The 21,253-nt window shown below is 44.0% G+C and overlaps 1 protein-coding gene, 1 long non-coding RNA gene and 1 other non-coding gene across 17 annotated transcripts in view; 1 reads left to right on the top strand and 2 right to left on the bottom strand.

Annotated features, from left to right (window-relative positions):
• ZNF236 (zinc finger protein 236) overlaps positions 1-6,768 on the bottom strand; it is a 117,621-nt gene extending 110,853 nt beyond the window's left edge. For 7 of the 15 annotated variants that reach the window (XR_011542131.1, XR_011542132.1, XM_070627912.1 and 4 more), the window contains exon 1: positions 6,437-6,756. Coding sequence is in view for 8 of the 15 variants with exons in the window: in XM_070627912.1 (XP_070484013.1) it covers positions 6,437-6,491 (55 nt within the window). In the remaining 7 variants the exon portion in view is untranslated. Of the gene's footprint in view, positions 1-4,093; positions 4,187-5,710; positions 5,851-6,436 lie in introns of those variants that run through there. The other 8 variants (XR_011542133.1, XM_070627914.1, XM_070627920.1 and 5 more) reach the window with 3 other exon arrangements.
• A 570-nt stretch (positions 6,769-7,338) lies between these two features.
• On the top strand, positions 7,339-16,910 carry LOC139084612 (uncharacterized). Its single transcript, XR_011542134.1, has 3 exons — positions 7,339-7,463; positions 14,865-14,948; positions 16,562-16,910. It is a non-coding gene; the product is annotated as an uncharacterized lncRNA (long non-coding RNA).
• Positions 12,193-12,299, bottom strand: LOC139084960 (U6 spliceosomal RNA). The gene has a single exon (XR_011542900.1). It is a non-coding gene; the product is annotated as a U6 spliceosomal RNA (small nuclear RNA).
• Positions 16,911-21,253: the final 4,343 nt, after the last annotated feature.

Here is a 21,253-nt window from a genome sequence, read left to right as displayed (position 1 = left end):
TGATGAAAAGGTAATCATGAGAAGGAAAACCAAAGCAGAGGACTCACACTTATACTACTAGATACCAAAACTCAGAATAAAAGTAGAGTAATTAAGACAGAATGAAACTGAGTAGGCAGAAACAAAAACCAATGGAAGAGAACCGAGTGCAGAAACAATTCTTCACCTATACAGTAACCTGATTTACAACAAAGCGGATACCGCAGTACAGCAAAGAAAGGATGGTCTTCTCAACAAACAGTTTGGTTTAACTAGATAACCACATGTGAAAAAAATCCTCACCCTTCCATCATAAACAAAACTCAATTTCAGATGGGATGTCAATCTAAAGGTGAGAAGTAAAACAATAAAAGCTTTTAGATGAAAACACAGGAAAATGTCTCTGTGTCCTTACAATTGTCAAAAATTCTTTAAACAGTTCCCAAAAGTACTAAGCATAAAGGAAAGTACTGATAAGTCGGGCAACATAAGATTAGGAACTTCGTTCATGAAAAGATATTCTTAAAAGAGTGAATAAGAGGGTACAAAGAACTTATATACAGTATATATAAAGAACTCCTATAAATCAGTAATAAAAAAGACATCCAACTCTTCACCAAACATACAGATGGCAAACAAGCATATGAAAGGATGCTCAACATCATGTGACATAAGGGAATTGCAAATTAAAACAAGGAGATGCCCACCCACATCTATTAGAATGTCTAAAATCCAAAAAAATCAATAATACCAAATGCTGGATGTAGAGCGACAGGAACTCTCTTGCTACCAAGAACGCAAAATGGTACAGTCACTTTGGAAGAGTTTGGCAATTTCTTACAAAGCTAAACAGAGGCTCACTATACGATCCAGCAATCATGCTCCTCAGTATTACCCAAATGAGATGAAAATTTATGTCTACTCAAAAATCTGCACACAAAGGTTTATAGCAACTGTATTCATAATCACCAAAAACTGGAAGCAACCAAGATGTCCTTCAAAATGTAAATACATACATAAACTGTGATAAATCCATACAGTGGAATATTACTCAGCAATGAAATGAGCTATCAAGTCATGAAAAGACATAGAGGAATCTTAAATGCATGTTGCTTAGGAAAAGAAGCCAACCTGAAAAGGCCACCTACCATATGATTCAGACTACAGGACCTTCTAGGACAGGCAAAACTACCGAGACAGTGAACCCTAATGCGAACCCTAATGCGAACTGTGGACTTCAGTTAATAAATAATGTATCAAAACTGGTTCATTAATTGTTACAAATGTACCACACAGTTAAGGACAGGGGAAACTGGGAGGGGGGAAACAAGAGGTATACAGGAACTTAGTACTATTTGCTCAATTTCGTGTAAGCCTAACACCAATCTAAAAAATAAAGACTACTAACAAAAAAAAAACAAAAAAATTTTCAACCCAGTAGAAAAACAGGAAAAGACTTAAGAGCTTCATAAAAGAGAACAAGTGGCTACCAAACATGAAAACCTTATTAGCACAGAACTGCAAATTAAAAATCAAAACGAGATAACACTACACATTACCATAAAGGGTACACTGCTACAAGGACAGACGACACAGAGTGCTGCAGTGACTACAGAGCAACTGGAGCTCTCATACACTGCTGACAGGAGAGTGAACTGCACAATCACGCTAGAAAACTGTTCGGCAGTGTCCACTATGACCCACAAATGCACAAAAGTTCCTACAGCACTTATGTGTAAAAGCCGGAAACTGGAAATCACCCAAATATCTACAGTAGAAAGGATAAATCAAATGACAGTGTTCGTATAATGAAATACTATACAACTATGGAAATGAACACATTTCTGCTATATAATAGGGATAATCTCATAAAAACAAATATTGAACAAATGAACCCCGAAACAAAAAGGTACATACTGTGAATTCAATTCAGTTCAAAAACAGGTAAAACTGATCTGCGGTATCAGAAGATGACAGTGCAGGGGGCGGGGGGGGGGGGGGGGGGGGGAGCAGGCAGCCGCAACTGGGAGGGAATGAGAGGAACTTTCAAGGTACTGCTTATGTTCTAGGCCCTGGTTACATACGAAAATTCCTGAAGCTCTTCACTTAAAATCTGTGCACTCTTCCATATAGATGTTCTATTCAATTAAAATAATACTCAAATACAATAATAAAGAGGTTTAAAAAAATACACATTTCTGGTTTCTCTTAAAAAATCATAAGCTATGGCAATAATTGAACAGAGGAGAGCAGGAGCCTGCCCTGTGGACACACGAGCTCTGGGATTCTCCACAACCCCCAGAGCCAGCCACCAACTGCTACTGTCACCTTCAGCTGCTTCCCTAGGTTGCACTACCCATTTGCCCCACAGACAACTGAGTTTTTTACTTCTGTATTGAGCACTGAGTCTCTTTACACAGCTTATTAGATTACATAAATTCTTAACTTTAATACACGACAGCAACAGTTTTCAACCACGCTGAGAGAAATTTTAGGGGAAGGCCCCTCAGAGGTGCAGGCTGTCTCTGAATCCCTCACGCTCCCTCTCAACCAGCACAGCTTTGCAGTAGGCCAGGTTCTCAGCCTCGACCACGCCATGGAGCCACCTGCAAGCTTTCGAAGCAGCGATGCCTGGGTCCCACCTCAGAGGCTCAGATGTAACTAGACTCAGGCAAGGCCTTGCCATCAGGAGATTTCAAAGCTATCAGGGGGTTCCATAACTGCTCCAAGGGTGAAATCTACCACTTGAGGCCTTGCTGTAACATTTCACATACCGGAGTCCTACAATTAAAAAGGAGTTTGAAAGCACTAATTCCTTGAGCACAAAGACAGTCTTGCAGACAGGCACAAGCAAAGACCCTGATATACAACAAGTATTATCAAAAACTGCTAAATCGACTTTATCTAATGAGGAATTATGGGTTAGTACGGTTTTCCCAGGCTATTTTGCATCAAAGAACAAGATTTTTGAACCCATGTTAACTCACTACTTGATTCCAGGATCATAAAATCTTTAGATTTTGTGTTATCTAATCACACTTTCCTTAAAATACTAAACAGTCCAAGTTTCTGCCTACCTAAAAAGTCCAATGATGGAGAGGACAGGGTGCTCCTTTAAGAAGAAATCTTTTCATCCTTGGATACCTGACATCGTTAGGAAGTTATTAAGCAGAGTCTGTCTCCCCTTAACTGTTACCCACAACAGTATCTAGTTTTGCCCACAGAAGCATACAAGTCACCTTAAAAGCTGAGTACTGTATCTCCCCTGCCTTGTAAAACATTGAAGTGCTCCCACTTGTAGCTTACTCTAGCAGTCTCCTCCCCTTGGAGGGAAGAGTACAGAGTTCTTGAATCCACTCAAGAAAATCTAAGAGGGCCTGAACTGGTGATCTGAGCAAGAAATGACTTGCTCCCTCATTTGGCTCAAGGTCTGCGTGTTTCAGGTCTCTGGAAATTAAGTATTACAAATATCCCTCCAACAGAAAACAGACGCCTAGCAGGAGGCCAACTGAAGGTCCAAGCTAGGGAGGAAAATTTTGCGCCACTCTGGAAAAAACAGTTGGAAGCCACGTAAGATTTCCAAATGTGGTTTCCATCAAGGTCACAATTTCTGCTTATTGAGAATAAACTAAAGTAACTATGAAGGAAAAACTTCTCTCTCTTATCTCTATGTCCCAGGATGCTGCCAGGCACAAAGCAAGTGCTCAGCAAATGCTGCCCCATCAACTTGTTTACTTAGGTCCTAGGCTAACTGATTATCGCTTCAAGAAATGTTTCTGAGCAGGCCTACTCCTAGTCATTTCTCGAGGTTTCAGTTCCGACATCATTTTCTCTGGGGAAGCCTAGAATTCCAGTGCCCACTGTCTGCTGCCATAAGGGTTGCTACCATCACAGGACATGCACTGCCCTGGAGCCAAGGCAGAGACCCTGTCTGTGGTTGAATTCAGTATCCTGAGCCCCCAGCACAGTGCCCACATATCAAAGGAAGTGCTTTAAAATATTTTTTGAATAAATGCATTAACCCACATGTAGGGCTTTATATTTACCAAGAGAGAAAAATAAAATGCACACTTTGGACTCAAATGTAGATTCAAATCCCAACCCTGCCACTTACTAGATAGGTGGACCTGAGCTCACTTCCCAATGTGTAAAAATCCCCATCTATCTTTCAGGTTTTTCTTAGGAATAAAATCCATAATGAGTGACACTGAAAAGAAAACAATTTTGTATTATGAGAAACATTATTAAGAAAGTAAACTGAGAGAGCAACAGTCCTCAACCTTGGTCTCGGGATCCCTTTTCATTCTCAAATATTATTGAGGACCCCAAAGACCTTAATTTTATATAGGCCATATCTATTGATACTTGCTCTGTTAGAAATTAAAACTGAGCAACTTTTACATTTATTCATTTAAAAATAAATCTATTACACGTTAACATAAATAGATATTTTTATGAAAAATATATTCTCCCAAAAAATGTTAAAAAGTTTTCATTTTTACAAATCTTTTTAATGTCTGGCTTAATAGAAAACAGGCGGATCCTCACATCTGCCTCTGCATTCTCTGCTGCCACACCTTGTTTCTGAGTGAAATACAGAAGAGAACGCAGGTTGCTGCCATCCCCGCGCTGATTCGTGCTGGAAGCTCGGCAATTTTACCTCTAATTGCTGTTGCATGATTAGTGCAAACGGTAACCAAATTGTCTTAGTATCGTCATCAAAATATTGACCGTGCAGAGCCCTGGAAGCGTCTCCAGAACTGCGGGGCTCCGCGAACCACACTGACAGCCATTGTGGTAGAGGATGACTGGGGTGAGTGGGGAAAAGGCACTGTTAGGTTTGAGGAAGGCCTCTCTCAGGAAGGGGCACTGCAGTCTACAGAAGGAGCAACAGGAGGTGGCGTCTCCCCTTAAATAGAACAGGGAAGACTAACAAATGTGGCACCATCAAGGGACTAAAGGAGTGAACGCCAGATCGCGGCAAGAGAAAGGAGAGCTAGACACAGGCTGGAGGGGCTAACCCTGCAGGGGGGTGGCCTTCAGCCCAGGGAGGGACCCAGCGATGAGCTCTGCCGGGCGTGGCCCTGACTTCCATCTGGAGGACCCTGGGCTGGCGGGCCAGCCGGAGAGCTCGCGCAGAGGTCCCCCGGTGGGTGACACGACGGCTGGGCCGGGAGGTGACACCAGGGATGGAAGGACTGCGTGGGGCCAACTGGAAATACAAGTTTGCGGGAGAAGCTACAAGATTTAATTATGAGATGTCTTGGGGACTACAAGGAGAATTATTCTTAAGTTTGGGACTTGAAAAACCAAAGGACCAATGACGCCATTCGGAAAGATGGGGAGGACGCGGGAGAACAGGTCCCCCGCCTTACGTCGAGGCCAGCTTTGCGTGCTCTCCCTAAAGCCTTCCTGCAAGTCACGGGGAGTCCCTGCACCTCACACTACTTTCGGCAGGAGACACGTTAACAGAAATGTAAAGAGAGAAACACTGGGCAACACGAGGCCAAGGAAGGGGCGGGCGAGGCCGCGAGGTCCTCCTCGCAGGCCTCTGGGCCGCCGGCCGAAGCGCCGCAGCAGCACCGGCGGCGCCGCACCCCCGCCGGCCGGCGCCCGCCCCGCCGCGCCCCGCTCCCCGCCCGCCCGCGAGCCTGTCCGCCACGACGCGGGAACGCCTAGCGCGGCGCGTCCTGTGAGCGCTGTGAGCGCGGCGCCCACGCCTAGTCTTCACCTCTTTCCCCCTAAGCGCCGCGGGGGCGAAGCGAGACGCCGCGGCCGCGGGCTCCGGAGCCACCTCTCGCCGGGCTGGCAGTCCGCGCCCCGCCGGCGGCTGTCCTCACGGCCGGGAACCGCGCCCGCCGACGCCCGCAGGCCTCCGGGCCTCCGGCGGGACGGCACGCGGGGCCGGGGCCGCCCGTCCGCGCCGAGCGAGGCCGCCCACGCCGGGCCCGGCGACACGCGCTCCTCGTCAGCCCGGCCGGCCGGGCGGCCCGCCATTGCCGGCGGACGGGCGGGAGGGCGCCGTCTCCTCAGAGAGGCCTCCCACAGCCGGGGGGAGCGGCGGGCGGGCGGGAGGACGAGCGCGGAGGAGGGGGAGGAGGGCGCGGGAGGAGGAGGCCGAGGGGAGGGCGGAGGAGGCGGCGGCGCGCACCTCGCCCCCGGCCCCGCCGCCGCCGCCCGCCCGGCCCAGGAAAGTAGGCCCAGCCCGGCGGAGGGGCCGGCCGCGCCGCGCCGGTATCATTCCGCCCGCGCCCTGCGGCCCGGCAGTCGGGCGGCCGCAGGGCGCGGGCGGCGGCGACGGGTGCGGCGGTGGCCCCCTTCCCGCCGGCCCCGGCCCCCGGCCTCGGCGCCGCTCCGCCGCCCCCGGCCCGGCCGCTCCCGGCGCCCCCCGCGCCGCATCCGGGGACTATATCGCGCGGAGCGGCACAGCGCGGACGGCGGGGCCGGGGCCGCTTACCGGTGTCGCCGCGCGCCTTGCTCTCCTTGGGCTTCGGGGGGCGGCCCCGCGGCATCGTCGGCGGCGGCGGCGGACCACCCCTCGGCGGCACACACACTCACACACATACACTCGGCGGAGCGCGCACGCGCGGGGACCGGCCGCGGGGGCGCGGCGCGCGCCCGGCCGAGCGGTGGAGGCGGGTGGAGCGGCCCGGGCGGGCGGGCCGCCGAGCCCCGGCCGAGCGCCCGCGGGCCTCAGGGGGGAAAGGGGCCCGAGCGAGCGAACGGGAGAGCTAGAACCGCGCCGGCTTCGGCGGGTTCCATGGCCCGGCGGGCCGCGTTAGGGGCGTTGGGCGCGGGCGCGCGGTGGGGGCGGGGAGGGCGCCGTGCGCATGCGTGCTCCGCCATTCGGGCCTGCTGCGGACGGCCGGCGAGCGGGCCGCGATCACCCGGCAGTCCCGGCCCTCCGACGCCGGCCCGAGGGGCGAGCGGGCCGCGGTCACCCGGCAGCTTGGGCCCTCAGTTGGCCAACCCGAGGGGGCGGGCGGCGAGCTGCGCCGGCGGTGGGGCACTTGGGCAGGAAAGGTGCCCGTGGCAGAGGCGGAGGACAGGGAAGCGCAGCCGGGGCGCCCTGCGGGCCGGGGCTGAGTGTGTGTGCACGCGCGTGTGCCACGTTCACTACACTCGTCGTCCCGCTCCGGGAAGGCGCCGGGACACCCTGCGCAAGCTGGAGTGGCCAGGCGCCTGGGCACCGAAAGTTAGCCAGGACGTCCGGCTTGCACGGAGGGAGCCACCCGGAAGCCAGTGTTGTTGCGGTGTGATGTAAGACATTAAAATGCAGTGTCACACGTGCCGGTCTGGTTTGTTGTTCGCATTCACTTCCACGCGATCCCAGCGCAGCCACGTGACGGCGAGCGCGGCTGAGGTCGCGGGGCGGGGTCAGCGGGGGGCCGGAGCCTTGCTAGGGAAGCAGAAGGTGGTCTCACGGAGCCGAGCGTCCGCAGAAAGATGGGCTCAGAGCGACCAACAGTGATGCCCAGCTGCGTGTAAGGTGTCATGAGGGAGCAGAAAGGTCCCCCAAAACACTGGGGACCACGGGGCAGGGAAGACACAGAGCTACTCAGAATGTTATAACAGACGTTTAAGAAGTCCACGGAGGTCTTTAAGGACAACGTTAATTACAATCAGAAAAATAAATAGGAAGGCCCTCTTTTCACTGATTCTTGGTAAATGGCTGCGTTCTAACAGATGGTAAGAAAGGGCTTTCCAGGTGCGGGCAAAAGGGTAAAGGAGGAAAAACCCCAAAGTTAATGGAGAGTCAATCTGTAAGGTGTTTTACCTGCGTTGACTTATGTTTACACATCTTCATCCAGTTCCTAAAAAAATCTAGGCAGATAATCATGTTTAAAAAGAAACAAGCTCAGAGGTTATTTAACCTCCAACATCCGCCAACCAGTGAATGACAAATGGGTTTTTTCATTTTATCAATATCTGCTGTTTTGAACTGCTGCTTAGGTTTTAGGGCTTTACATAAAATACTTCTAATCGTTACAACAATCCTGCAACCGTTTACAGGTGATGGTACTGTTTCACAGATGATGATACTGAGGTTCAGGGGGTTAATTTACTTAAGTAAGCCTACATAGCCTGTAAGGAAATCCAAGACTCAAACCAAATCTGCTCACCTGTTAATCCCGTGCACCTAGTTGCATCAAAACAGAAAGCTACATGAGTTTAGAAAAATACGACAGTATTTCCATATGTATATTAGGGCTGGAGTAGGATGTCAGGTTGAGAAAATAGACTGGAGGCAGATCATAAGAATCCTTGGCCATTTGTAAACCAATTTGGATGATGATGTGTGTATAAATGTATACCCTATTTTGTTCTGAAAAGAATTTGAAGTAGTTTATATCAGAATAAGATAAATAGATGAGGAAGTCAGGATGAAGGAAAAAAGAGTAGGAAGTCACAGGGAGTAAGTATCTAAACTAATAAAGTCCTATGTGGTTATGAAAGGCAAGTAGGAAATTGAACTCCAGGTTTCTTAGGCCAAGTAAAGGAGTAGACATGGGTAGTTACAAGATTCTCACCCACCCATGAAAGAGCTGTGTCCCTATATCTGTATGCCTGTGCACTTTCCCAGGATTCTTTTTTTTTACCATGCATGCATACATACACACACACACACACACACACACACATAATATCATCTGTAAACAGAGACAATTTTATTTCTTCCCTTTTGATTTGGATGGCTTTTATTTCTTTTTCTTGCCTAATTGCTCTGGCTAGGACTTCCAGTGCCATGTTGAGTAGGAGTGATAAGAGTGGACACCCTTGTCACAATTCTTAGTGGGAAAGCTTTGAACATTTCACGATTGAGTATGATGTTAGCTATGGATTTCTCATATATGGACTTTATTATGTTGAGACCCATTCTTTGTATAACCAATTTATTGAGAGTTTTTATCATGAAAGGGTGTTGAATTTTGTCAAATGCTTTTTCTGCATCTGTTGAGATGAACATTTGATTTCTCTTTCATTCTATTAATGTGGTGTATCAATTTATTGATTTGCATTGCTTTCCATGGATAAATTCCACTTGATCATTGTGTATAATCCTTTCCATGCACTGTGTGAATTCAGTTTGTTACTATTTTGTTGAAAATTTTTGCACATATTTATCAGGGACGTTGGCCTATAGTTTTCTTATAGTGTCTTTATTTTGCTTCAGTATCAGGGTAATTCTGACCTCATAAAATGAGTTTGGGAGTATTTCCTCTCTTCAGTTTTTGGAAGAGATTGAGAAGGATTGGTGTTAATTCTTTAAGTGTTTGGTAGAATTCACTGGTGAAACCATCTGATCCTGGACTTTTCTTTGGTGGGAAGTTTTTGATTGCTATTTGAATCTCCTTACTCATTATTGGTCTGTTCAAATTTTCTGTTTCTTCATGATTCAATCTTGGTAGGTTGTATGTAGGTTTTCTAGACTCATCCTCCTGGATGTCTTAGAGGGCTCCGTAGAGAGCTGCTCTTTTCTTCCTTTCCAGTTTTAAATTGATAACTATATCAGACATAAAAAATGGGGCATAAAACATATGCTCCCCACATCCACTACACAGGGCACAGCTAGAGAACAGGGCCAACACCCTGGAAGACCCGTGTGTGCTGCTCCCTGAGGGGGTCCTTCCTCCTCCCTGGATGACCCACCCCTCTCTCCCCCTCCCCCCACCCTCGGCCGTGGACCTAGAGATACTCTCCCTAATGTGCTCCTCCCTGAGGACATCCTCCTCCAAGAGGTACCTGCTTTCCTGATACTATGATAATCATCCCCTTGACTTTATGATTGTGCAAATCTCCTTGATGACTTTAAATAAATGAAGTATTGGTCAATTGGTCCAGTTTTTGAACTTTTTCTTAAAATTCTTCTGTGTCTTTCTTCTTTGTTCAATATTGGGCTTGTGAGGTTCGTTGATGTTGATGCGTGTAGCTGTAGTTCACTTATTTTCACTGTTATATAGTATTTTGTTGTAAGACTGTGCATAATTTATTCATTCAATCCACTTTTGATGGACTTTCAGGTTATGTTCAGGGTTTTGTTGTTTTGTTTTTAGTGAACATGCTGCTATGAGTGTTCTTATACTTGCCTTCTGGTATTGATTTTTTTAATACAGTATGAAAAATATTTGTATCTATTATATTTTGCTTTCAATTTTTCCCAAGTCATCGGAGTTTACTTTCTCTGCTTTCTTGCCTTCTTTTGAATTGACATTTTTTTTCTCATTCTACCTTTTCCCCTTTACTAATTTGAAAGTTATATACTTTTTTCTATTGAGGACACCCTAGAAACTTCAAGATGATACTTATGAAAGTAGAATGTTAATCAATATATTTACCCTTCTTCTAATTTACATACTATTGTTCTGTGTTTTAATTCTACTTTTAAACTGCAGAAGATATTATTATATTATTTTATTTAGTCTAATTTGTCTAGATATACCAATAAATGTCCCATTTTTATGTCCACTACATTCCTTCTTGTATCTCTGACTTTCTTCTTCTCTTTTTTTCTGTTTCATATACATACTTTATAATTTCACTTAGTGAACATGACTAGTGGCAAACACTCTCACTTTTTGTTTACCTGAAAATGTCTTTGTTTTGTTCTCATTCTTAAAAGATACTTTTTCTGGTTAAATAATTCTAGGTTGACAATTATTTTCTTTCAATCCACTGAAAATATTTGATTTTTAGATTGGCTGCTGTTGTGGGTGATGAAGAGCCAGCTATCAGTCTTCATTCTTTCAGAAGTCATCATCTTTTCCACTGGAAGCTTTTAAGACCTTCTCTCAGCCATTGGTGTCTTGCAGATTCATCATGGCGTGACTAAGTGTGGATTCTTTTCATTTATACTTTCAGGGATTCATTAGGAGTTCTCAGGAATTATTCTTACAAATAGGGCCTTGACCCCGCTCTTTCTCTTTCTCCTAGAATTCCAACCAGATTTATGATAGACCTTATCACTTTATTCTCCATGTTTCTTAACTTTTCTTTCATATTTTCTGTCTCTTTTTCTCTCTGTACTGCATTCTGAATAATTTTTTTAGATTTATTTTGCAATTCATCAATTTTATCTTCTGCTATGTCTTCAGTTAAACCTATCTATTAAGTTTGATTATTCAATTACTTTTTGTTTATCTTTTGTAATTTGGGTCTTTTTCAAATCTGTTTGGTAAATTTTTCCAACTTTTTAATGATAAAATCAAACATACAAAAATATGTTGAAAGAATAGTATAATGAATTCCTGTATAACGAATACCTAGATTCAACAATCTTAATATTTTTGCCGTATTTGCTTTATCGATTTATTTTTCTACCAAACTGCTTGAAATAAACTGCAGACATCACAACGTTTTATCCCTATATACTTCAGCATGAATATCCTAAGAGTACTGGCATTTTCTTACATAACCAAAATACCATTATTATAACTAAGAAAAATACTAGTAATCTAATATATTTAATACCTAGTCCATATTCAAATACTCCCAATTGTCCCTAAAGTTTCTTATTTTCCTAATCAGAATGCAATAAGGATTCATGTCTTAAGTTTTTATTGTGCCTCATTTATTTTTAACAGTTTTACTGAGATATAATTAACATACAATAGACTACACATATTAAAAGGTGAAGTTTGATAAGTTTGGGGCATTTCAAGATGTGAAACCATCAGTAGAATTAAGGCGGGAACATATCCTATCACCCCAAATGCTTCCTTTTCCTCTTTGTACTCCTTCCCTCTACTCCCTGCTCCCCAATTCCCAGGGAACCATTGATCTTCTTTTGGTCACTATATATTAGATTGCATTTTCTAGAATTTTATAAATGTGGAATCATACAATATGTATTCTTTTTGTCTAACTTCTTTCACTTGGAATAGTTATTTGAGATCTATCTATGTTGTTGCATGAATCAATAGTTCATTCCTATTTATTGCTGAATAGTTTTTTTTTTTTATTGAGGTATAATTTGACATATAACATTATGTTAGTTTCGGGTGTACAACATGATTCAATAATTGTATATATTGCCAGATTATCACCACAATAAGTTTAGTTAACACCCATCACCGCACATAGTTACAATTTTTTTTTCTTTGTGATGAGAACTTTTAAGATTTACTGTCTCTTAGCAACTTTCAAATATACAATACTGTGTTATCAACTATAGTCACCACACTTAACATGACATTCCCAGGACTTACTTGTTTCATAAAAATGTGGAACACCACAAATTTGCATGTCATCCTTGCACAGGGACCATGCTAATCTTGTCTGTATCATTCCAATTTTGGTATATGTGCTGCCAAAGAGAGCACTGGATAGCATTTCATTGTATGGATTACCACTGTTTCTCTATCCACCACCTGTTGTTGGACATTTGGGTTGTTTTCAGGTAGTGACTATTTTAAACAAGGCTTGGACTAAGGAGAGATAAACAAGGCTTCTTATGCACAAAACTGAAGGAGGCGCTCATCTTCCTTTTTGTGCAAATGTTCCACTTGCCTCACCCTCATACCAGCCCTGATCACAGATAAAGCTGCTATGATTGTTTGTGTCGAGTCTTGGCATGGACCTGCTTTCCATGTCTCTTGGGTGAACACTTAGGAGTGGAATGGCAGGGTCGTATGGTAGTTGTGTCTTTAATTTTTTTTGCTAAACTGTTTTCCACAGTGGTTGTACAACCTTCCGTTTCTACCAGCAATACATGACATTCTAGTCCCTACTACCTCACCAAATTTGGTATGTCAGCCTTTTGAATTTTAGTCTTTCTAGCGGGTGTGTTAACAGTATCTCATTGTGGTTTTTATTTGCCTTTCTCTAATAACTACTGATGTTGAGCATCTTTTCTTCTGCTTATTTGCTATCCATGTATTGTCTTTGGTGTAGTATCTGTTCAAATCTTTTGCCCGTTTTGAATTGGATTGTTTGTCATCTTATTACTGAGTTGTAAAGTTGTTTACGTATCTCAAATGCAGTTTCTTTGTCAGGCATATGTTTTTCAGTATTTTCTCCTTGTAGGTGGCCTGCCTTTTCATCTCCATAACAGTGCCTTTTGAATGGTATAAGTTTTTATTTTTTTGAAGTCTAAATTATCAATTGTTCCATCATTTTGTGTCATTTTTAAGAAACTTTGCCAAACCCAAAGTCATTAAGATTTCCTGTGTTTTCTTCTGGAAGTTTCAGCTTTTAGATTTAGATCTTTCTCAATTTTGAGTTAATTCTTGTATGTGGTATGAGGTAAAAAAATGAAAAGTTTCTTTTTTTTCAATATACTATCCAATTTTTCTAGTACCATTTGTTTAAAAGATTACCATTTCTCTATGGAAATGCCTTGTCAGCATTGTTTAAAATTAACTGGGAGCTTGCCCTATTGCCAAGTGGTTAGAGTTCCGTGCACTCTACTCCAGTGGCCCAGGTTTGTAGGTTCGGATCCCGGGCATGGACGTACTCTACTCTTGGCCACGCTGTGGAGGCATCCCACATACAAAATAGGGGAAGATTGGCATGGATATTAGGTCAGGGCTAATCTTCCTCAAGCAAAAAAAAAGAAGAAGAAGATTGGCAATGGATGTTAGCTCAGGGCAAATCTTCCTCAACAACAACAAAAAGATTAATTGATCATATATGTATAGGTCTACTTTGGACTCTGTTCTGTTCTATTCCTTTATTCATCTTTTCTCCAATGCCACACTGTCTTTATTACTACTATAGCTTTATCATAAGTCTTGAAACCAAGTAGTGTTAAGTTCTCCAACTTTTTTTTCTTTTCAAAATTGTTTTGGCTATTCTAAGTCCTTTTTGACATTTCCTAAATTTTAAAATCTGCTTGTCAATTTCTTTAAAAGAAAAAAAAGGCCAGCTGAGATTTCAAGAATTGCTTTTAATCCATAGATTGATTTGGTAGAAATTCACACCTTATCAATATTGAGTTATCCAACCTATGACCACAGTATCTCTCTCCATCTACTCAAGTCTCCCTTAATTTCTCTCAGCTGTGTATTGTAGTTTTTAGTGTTGAAGTCTTGCCCATCTTTGTCAAGTATATCCCTCCTAAGTATTTCATATTTTTGATGTAAAATTAAATATATTGTTTATCTAGTTTCAAATTGATTGTTCAATATTGGTCTTTATCCTGAAAACTTGCTAAACTTATTTATAAGTTATAGTAGCTTTTTCTGTAGATTCCAAAAGGATTTTTTAAATAGATGATTATAATTTCCACAAGTAAAGTGTTTTACTTATTTTCCAATATGGAGACTTTTATTTCTTCTTCTGGCTTTACTGCACTAGCTAGAACCTCTAACACTAGTTCTGGTACTAATGGAGAGATGTGTTAACAGCAAATACCCTTTTCCCCCTGATATTAGAGAGAAAGAATTGAGAGTTTCACCATTAATATGATATTAGCTATAGGGCTTTTACAGTTGCCCTGTATCAAACTGAGGACATTCCCTTCTTTTCCTAGATTGTGAGAGTTTCTGTAATCAATGAAGGTTGGATTTGGTAAAATTTTGTTAAGAATTTTTGCATCTATGTTCATGAGGGAGACTAGACTGTAGTTCTTTAGTTGCTGTTGTTTTGTTCTTGCAATGTGTTTTTCTGGTCTTAGGACCAGAGTGACACTAATCTCACAGAAGGAAGTGTGCAGTAGTCCTTTCTCTTGAACTTTATGGAAGAGTTAGCATTAGCTCACTCTTCAAGCCATAGAAACACAGTTTGGCCTTTTCGATTTGTTGTTGTGATTGTTGTCTGTTTCTCAGCTGTCAAGGATTAAAGTTATACCAGCAAGTAGGATTCAGGTTAAAGGCAAAGAAGGAAACAGAAGCACAGGGCCTCAACCATTTGCCACCAGGCATATTGACGCATTGAATCTCTTTCAGTTTTCTTAGGGACAGAAGTGAGCATCGTGACTCCCATTGTACAGGGGCTTGTTGAACGAGGTGGAGTCACTCGCCTAAGACAACGTAAGTAAGTCTTGGAGCACAGACTGGAAAGCAGATCTCCAGGGCTCCAGATCCTTGTGCTCTTTCCTACACCAGATGAGCAAATCAGAGTATATGCCTAGTAGTTCTGTAAACTAAGATCGGGGAGTGTGAATTTGAGTTCACTCCAGAGTTATTTAAATTCACAGATTCCAAATTGAAGTAGACTCTGAAATCTGCCTGAAGTTGAAACTCCTGGAGTAATTCCAGGCATAAACAGACTTAGTTTAGCACCTAAGAAAATGGAAATAATATGATTATAGAAATAATAACAATAATTTATAATGAGCAGATGAATAAAATGATTGCTAAATACAAGCTAGAATTCGTAGTGATACCAGTGGGCCTCATCTCATGACTCTCTCAGGAAGCGCTCAATAGCCCGGGAAAATGGACACAGTCCCACATGGAAGGGATGGTGTGAGGACCAGCAAGGGACTGACTTGGGGCGGGCACGTGGGGTGCTGAGGGAGTAGGAGGAATCTAGGGTGCAAAAGCATGGTTCCACAAAGCATAGTCAGCTGATTTGAAATAAGGAATGATGTTATTCAAACAGCACTTGAATAAGGAAGCAAAGGATGCGTGAAGGGGAATAGTGTCTGAGAGATAAGGAAACAGTGAGGCTTGATGGGGGTGGAGGGCACGCTCAGCAGTGATCGAGTGGAGCAGTTCAGAAAAAGAAAGTTTGCCCTCAGTGCGGGGACTCTAAGACACCAGAGGGGAGAACAGTTGTGAACAATGACAAGTTCTGGAGTGTGGTCGTGTAAGTGATTGCTTTATTTTATCTGTTGGTCTATCTATCACCTATTTATCATCTATCATCTATCTATCAATCTATCTATCTATCTATCAATCTATCTATCACCTCCCTGCGATTCACTGAATGCTCACTGTGCACCAGGCACTGTGCCACCCTCTTTAACGACAGTCCCCCTGTCACTCCTGTAACTACAAAAGTAATGAGTGGAGAAACTGAGGAACATGAGGGTTAAATCTGCTAGAAATTTAAAATGGCGTTAAGGACAGAACGCAGATTTTAGGCTCTTTATTCCAAAGACTACTATTAATTTATAGAGATACAGTGTTCACTTTTCTAAAACTATATAAAATAACAGATTCAGCCCTGAGAAATGCTAAAGAAGGAACAGGCAAAACATCAAAACTCCGAATAAAATTTTCACATTATCCTAAAGATATAATAGGGACAAAGAGGCATTTAAATTAAATTCGGGGGCATTCTGAAATTTCGCATCTTTCAAAACAATACCTCTTTATTCCCTTTGAGTGAAATGCTTTATCTGTGTTCTCGCTTGATCCTTATACCATCTGAGGCAGACAAGGAGTGTTAGTCCACTTTGACACGAGGCCACTGAGGCCCAAAGGGGTGAAGGGACTTTCTTGCTCGAGGTTGGTGGAAAGTAAACAGCAGAGCTGTTCTCCACAGACCAGATCTGCAGCCTGAGCTTCCCCCACGTGGTCTCCACCCGCACCATCACCATGTCCCTCGTGCAAGTCTATGCCCAGATCCCACACCAGCTCCCTCCAGCCCTCGTGTGTCCTGGACTCTACTTTTTTCTTTATTCACCTGCACCCAGGATCGAGGCAGAAGTACCTATTTCAACTCTGATTCCAGCAGCAGAAGATGTAACGTGCTCACTCCTCACATGAGACACATTCTTCATGGACCAGCAATTCAACGAGGTTCGTTTTTCATTGTATGGCTTAAGGGCTTCGCGTTGGTGGGAAGCTGTGTTCGCTCATAAGAGGAACTGCTCAGCACGTTCTCCTGTGGCTGCAGACTCATCACCAGCCAGTTCCTGGGAAAAGGTGATAAACTCTCTTGGAAGGGACACATATATCTCTTCTGACACAGCTACATGGACTCTTCTCCAAACTCTGCAGCCATCCTCCCCATTCAGTGAAATAAAGTGTAGATTTACTGTATTTAATTGCACTCAATAAATCTTCTGAATTTCCGTTTCCAGAAAATGTCCCCAGGCAGCATGGAGTATGAACTTCAGTGACATAAACTATCTTTCCCGAAGTATGACCTATGTGTATACTTCCACTTACATAAATAAAAACACACCACGTGTTCTGGTATTCCATGGGAATGTCACCCTGTGGTAATTTTGCAGGCCCACTGGCCTTCAGCCTTGACTAATAGCTTCAGTTCATTCTTCCAGGAAATTGGAGAAGCTGTTTTCATTCCGTGTTGGGAGCAGGAGTCTGATCATTTTTCTCCTGAGTAGATAACATATAAAAATGTTCTTAATTGTCTCTCATATTTGGAGGCAGGAAACCATCATCTGTTCAATTCCTCCCTCAAAATAAGAGGTTTTATGTAAACTGAGCCTTCCTGCCAGTCAATTAACCTCAACTAACCCCCAGCTGCACCTGCCCGGGTTGGGTGGAGCCGACCCACCATGGACTACACCCTCGTAGACACACTCAGATTACAAGAGTTTTCTACAGTCAGCATGTTGAGGGGTGACGGTTGCTCTGTGAACTTAGAAACTTCCAACACATTTTCTCCCATAAATTCCTCAGAGTTGCTGCAGACAGCTTTTCATTTCACAGAAAATAGAGAGTCAGGCTGTGTTACCCCAGGAAAATCACTTTACCTTTCCAGGTCTCAAACTGTAAGATGAGAAAGTTGAACTGGCAGCTCTCTGAGGTTCCTGCGTGGTTTTAATGTTCTATGACTGCTCTATGCTTCAACCCTAAAACACCAAACACTATTTTTTCAGGAAGAGTGTTGGATAGAGGTTAAAAGTCCATGGCCCCTGGGCACGTACACTTCCAGGGTTCCAGGGCTCCTGCTTGCCCCTTGGTCACAGGCGTGACCTGGCTATAATAAAAATGAAAATATGCAAACCCAGCCCCAGCCTCATGTGTGCAGCTCACTGTCGCCAGCTGCCAGTCTCTGGGGAGGGTGGGTGCACAGAGGCAGCCACATTTAAGGAGAGGACGGTATCCCACCCATGTGTCTTGAATCCTAAACACAGCCAGCCCCGGTGGCTGGGAGCGTTACTGGGGCCAAGCAAAGAGGAAGGCGGCGCCATCCCGTCCCGCTCCCTCCTGCCACCTGCTCCTGTCCTTCTGGTCTCCTTGCAGACCTCAGTCCCACTGGCCCCCGCACACACGTTCAGTGTTGCTTCTCCAGTAGCTTCTCAGCTCCAGTACAGGACATACACGGGATCTTAGGTCTAGAGACATTCTCAGGTGTGTCTTCACTTCTCTCGCCTCCAGACCTTGTTAGAACACCCAGTCTGGGTCTGCACAGCTCCTTTCTCATCGTCTGCTGGCCTCACTGCAGACCAGGTGTGGGTCTCCTCCAAGACACACATGTCATGCGTGTGGTTCACTCAGCCTGCACCCCAGCTCCCACACAGCCGTGTCTGCGCCCTGATCGCGCTCCTCAAACCCTCCGTTGTCTCACCAGGAAGCCTCTGAACCGCGTGCTCTCTCTATTGCTCCCCCTCAGGACCCCAGGCTGTGCTCCCTTCCCGGCCCTGTAGCGGAGACCCTCCCCACGGATCCCAACTCCCCACCTCCACGTCCCCCGGGGGAAGCTCCCAGTCTCTGTGGGGTGCATTTCTCCTCCTGAGCCCTGGAGCTCCGGACCCACACTTCACACACCTGTCGGGGCTTCCCACAGCCCTGGCCTAGTGTCGCCTCAAAGCCATCTGTTCAAACGCCAGCCTGCCTTCCACCCCATGGAAACCGCCCCTCCTCTGCTGGGGATCTTGGTTCCTAAGACGTGGATGGCTTCCTCACCTGCGTCAGTCTGTGCTTTCTCTGATGGTTAGCTTTCCTCGTCCCTTAAAGCTTGTCACCGGATTCAGCTAATTTTATCCCCATCTCCTCCTCCCCATCCTGCTGCCAGAGCCGATTCTTGACTGGCTTCCTCCTGACTTGTGCCTCTGTCTCCTAGAAAACGTCCCTGTTTGCAGACTCTCTGTCACTACCCATCTTCCGTCCTGCCATCAGAGCTATCTTTCTAAAATTTAAGCCTGACCTTTTCACTCCTAAGCTAAAATATTCCGATGGCCTGCCCATTCCTGTACTGTGAATGTTAAAATATGTTTTTTTTAATTAAGGTTATGATAGTTAACAACCTTGTGAAATTACAGTTGTACATCATTATTAGTCATTATGTAGGTACACCACTTCACCCTGAGTGCCCTCCCCCCACCCCCCTTTCCCCTGGTAACCACCGATCAATTCTCTTTGTCCGTATGTTAACTACCACCTATGAGTGGAGTCATACAGAGTTCGTCTTTCTCTGATTGGCTTATTTCACTCAACATAATACCCTCAAGGTCCATCCATGTTGTTGTGAATGAGACTACTTTGTCCTTTTTTTATGGCTGAGTAGTATTCCATTGTATATGTATACCATATCTTCTTTATCCAATCATCAGTTGCTGGGCACTTAGGTTGGTTCCACGTCTTGGCTATTGTGAATAATGCTGCGGTGAACATAGGGGTGCATGGGACTTTTGGAATTGCTGATTTCAGGTTCTTAGGATAGATACCCAGTAATGGGATGGCTGGGTCATAAGGTATTTCTGTTCTTAACTTTTTGAGGAATCTCCATACTGTTTTCCATAGTGGCTGCACCAGTTTGCATTCCCACCACAGTGTATGAGGGTTCCGTTTTCTCCACAACCTCTCCAACGTTTGTCCCTCTTGGTTTTGGATATTTTTGCCATTCTAACAGGTGTAAGGTGATATCTTAGTGTAGTTTTTATTTGCATTTCCCTGATGATTAGTGATGATGAGCATCTTTTCATGTGTCTATTGGCCATCCGTATATCTTCTTTGGAGAAATGTCTGTTCATGTCCCCTGCCCATTTTGTAATTGGGTTCTTTGATTTTTTATTGTTGAGTTGTGTGAGTTCTTTGTATATTATGGAGATTAACCCTTTGTCGGATAAATAACTTGTGAATATTCTTTCCCAATTTGTGGGCTGTGTTTTTATTTCAATCCTGTTTTCCCTTGCCTTGAAGAAGCGCTTTAGTCTGATGAAGTCCCATTTGATTATTCTTTCTATTGTTTCCCTCATGTGAGGTGTTATGGTGTCCGAAAAGATTCTTTTGAAGCTGATGTCAAAGAGTGTACTGCCGATATTCTCTTCTAGAAGACTTATTGTTTCAGGTCTAATCTTTAGATCTTTGATCCATTTTGAGTTTATTTTAGTAAATGGTGAAAAAGAATGGTTGATTTTCATTCTTTTACATGTGGCTGTCCAGTTTTCCCAGCACCATTTGTTGAAGAGACTTTCTTTCCTCCATTGTAGGCCCTCAGCTCCTTTGTCAAAGATTAGCTGTCCATAGATGTGTGGTTTTATTTCTGGGCTTTCAATTCTGTTCCATTGATCTGTGCATCTGTTTTTGTACCAGTACCATGCTGTTTTGATCACTGTAGCTTTGTAGTATGTTTTGAAGTCAGGGATTGTGATGCCTCCAGCTTTGTTCTTCTTTCTCAGGATTGCTTTAGCAATTCGGGGTCTTTTGTTGCCCCATATGAATTTTAGGATTCTTTGTTCAATTTCTATAAAGAATGACAATGGAATTCTGATTGGGATAGCGTTGAATCTGTAGATTGCTTTAGGTAGTATGGACATTTTAACTATGTTTATTCTTCCAATCCATGTGCATGGAATGTCTTTCCATCTCTTTATGTCGTCGTCGATTTCTTTGAAGAAGGTCTTGTAGTTTTCGTTGTATAGATCTTTCACTTCCTTGGTTAAATTTATACCAAAGTATTTTATTCTTTTTGTTGCAATCGTGAATGGGATTGAGTTCTCGAGATCTTTTTCTGTTAGTTCATTGTTAGCATATAGAAATGCTACTGATTTATGTATGTTGATTTCATACCCTGCAACTTTGCTGTAGTTGTTGATTGTTTCTAATAGTTTTCCTAGGGATTCTTTGGGGTTTTCTATATATAAGATCATGTCGTCTGCAAACAGCGAGAGTTTTACTTCTTCGTTGCCTATTTGGATTCCTTTTATTTCTTTTTCCTGCCGAACTGGTCTGGCCAAAACCTCCAGTACGGTGTTGAATAAGAGTGGTTAAAATATGTTTTAAAATATATTCTGTACTGCTTCAACGGCACAAAAGGGTATCAATATGGCTCGTGACCCCTCCACACGCATCACTTGGCTTACCAGGACATCACGGCTGGAGTCCTCATAGTTACTATTTTGCACAGCTTCAGGGGCACCCTCACCGCTGTGAGAGTGGCCCTGCATGTGCCACCTTCTCCCACAAGCTTC

This window comes from Equus przewalskii, chromosome 7 (genome assembly GCF_037783145.1).
Source record: "Equus przewalskii isolate Varuska chromosome 7, EquPr2, whole genome shotgun sequence".
Classification (NCBI taxonomy): Eukaryota; Metazoa; Chordata; class Mammalia; order Perissodactyla; family Equidae; genus Equus; species Equus przewalskii.
Note: the sequence above shows the minus strand (reverse complement) of the source record. Positions and strands in the feature narration are given on the sequence as shown.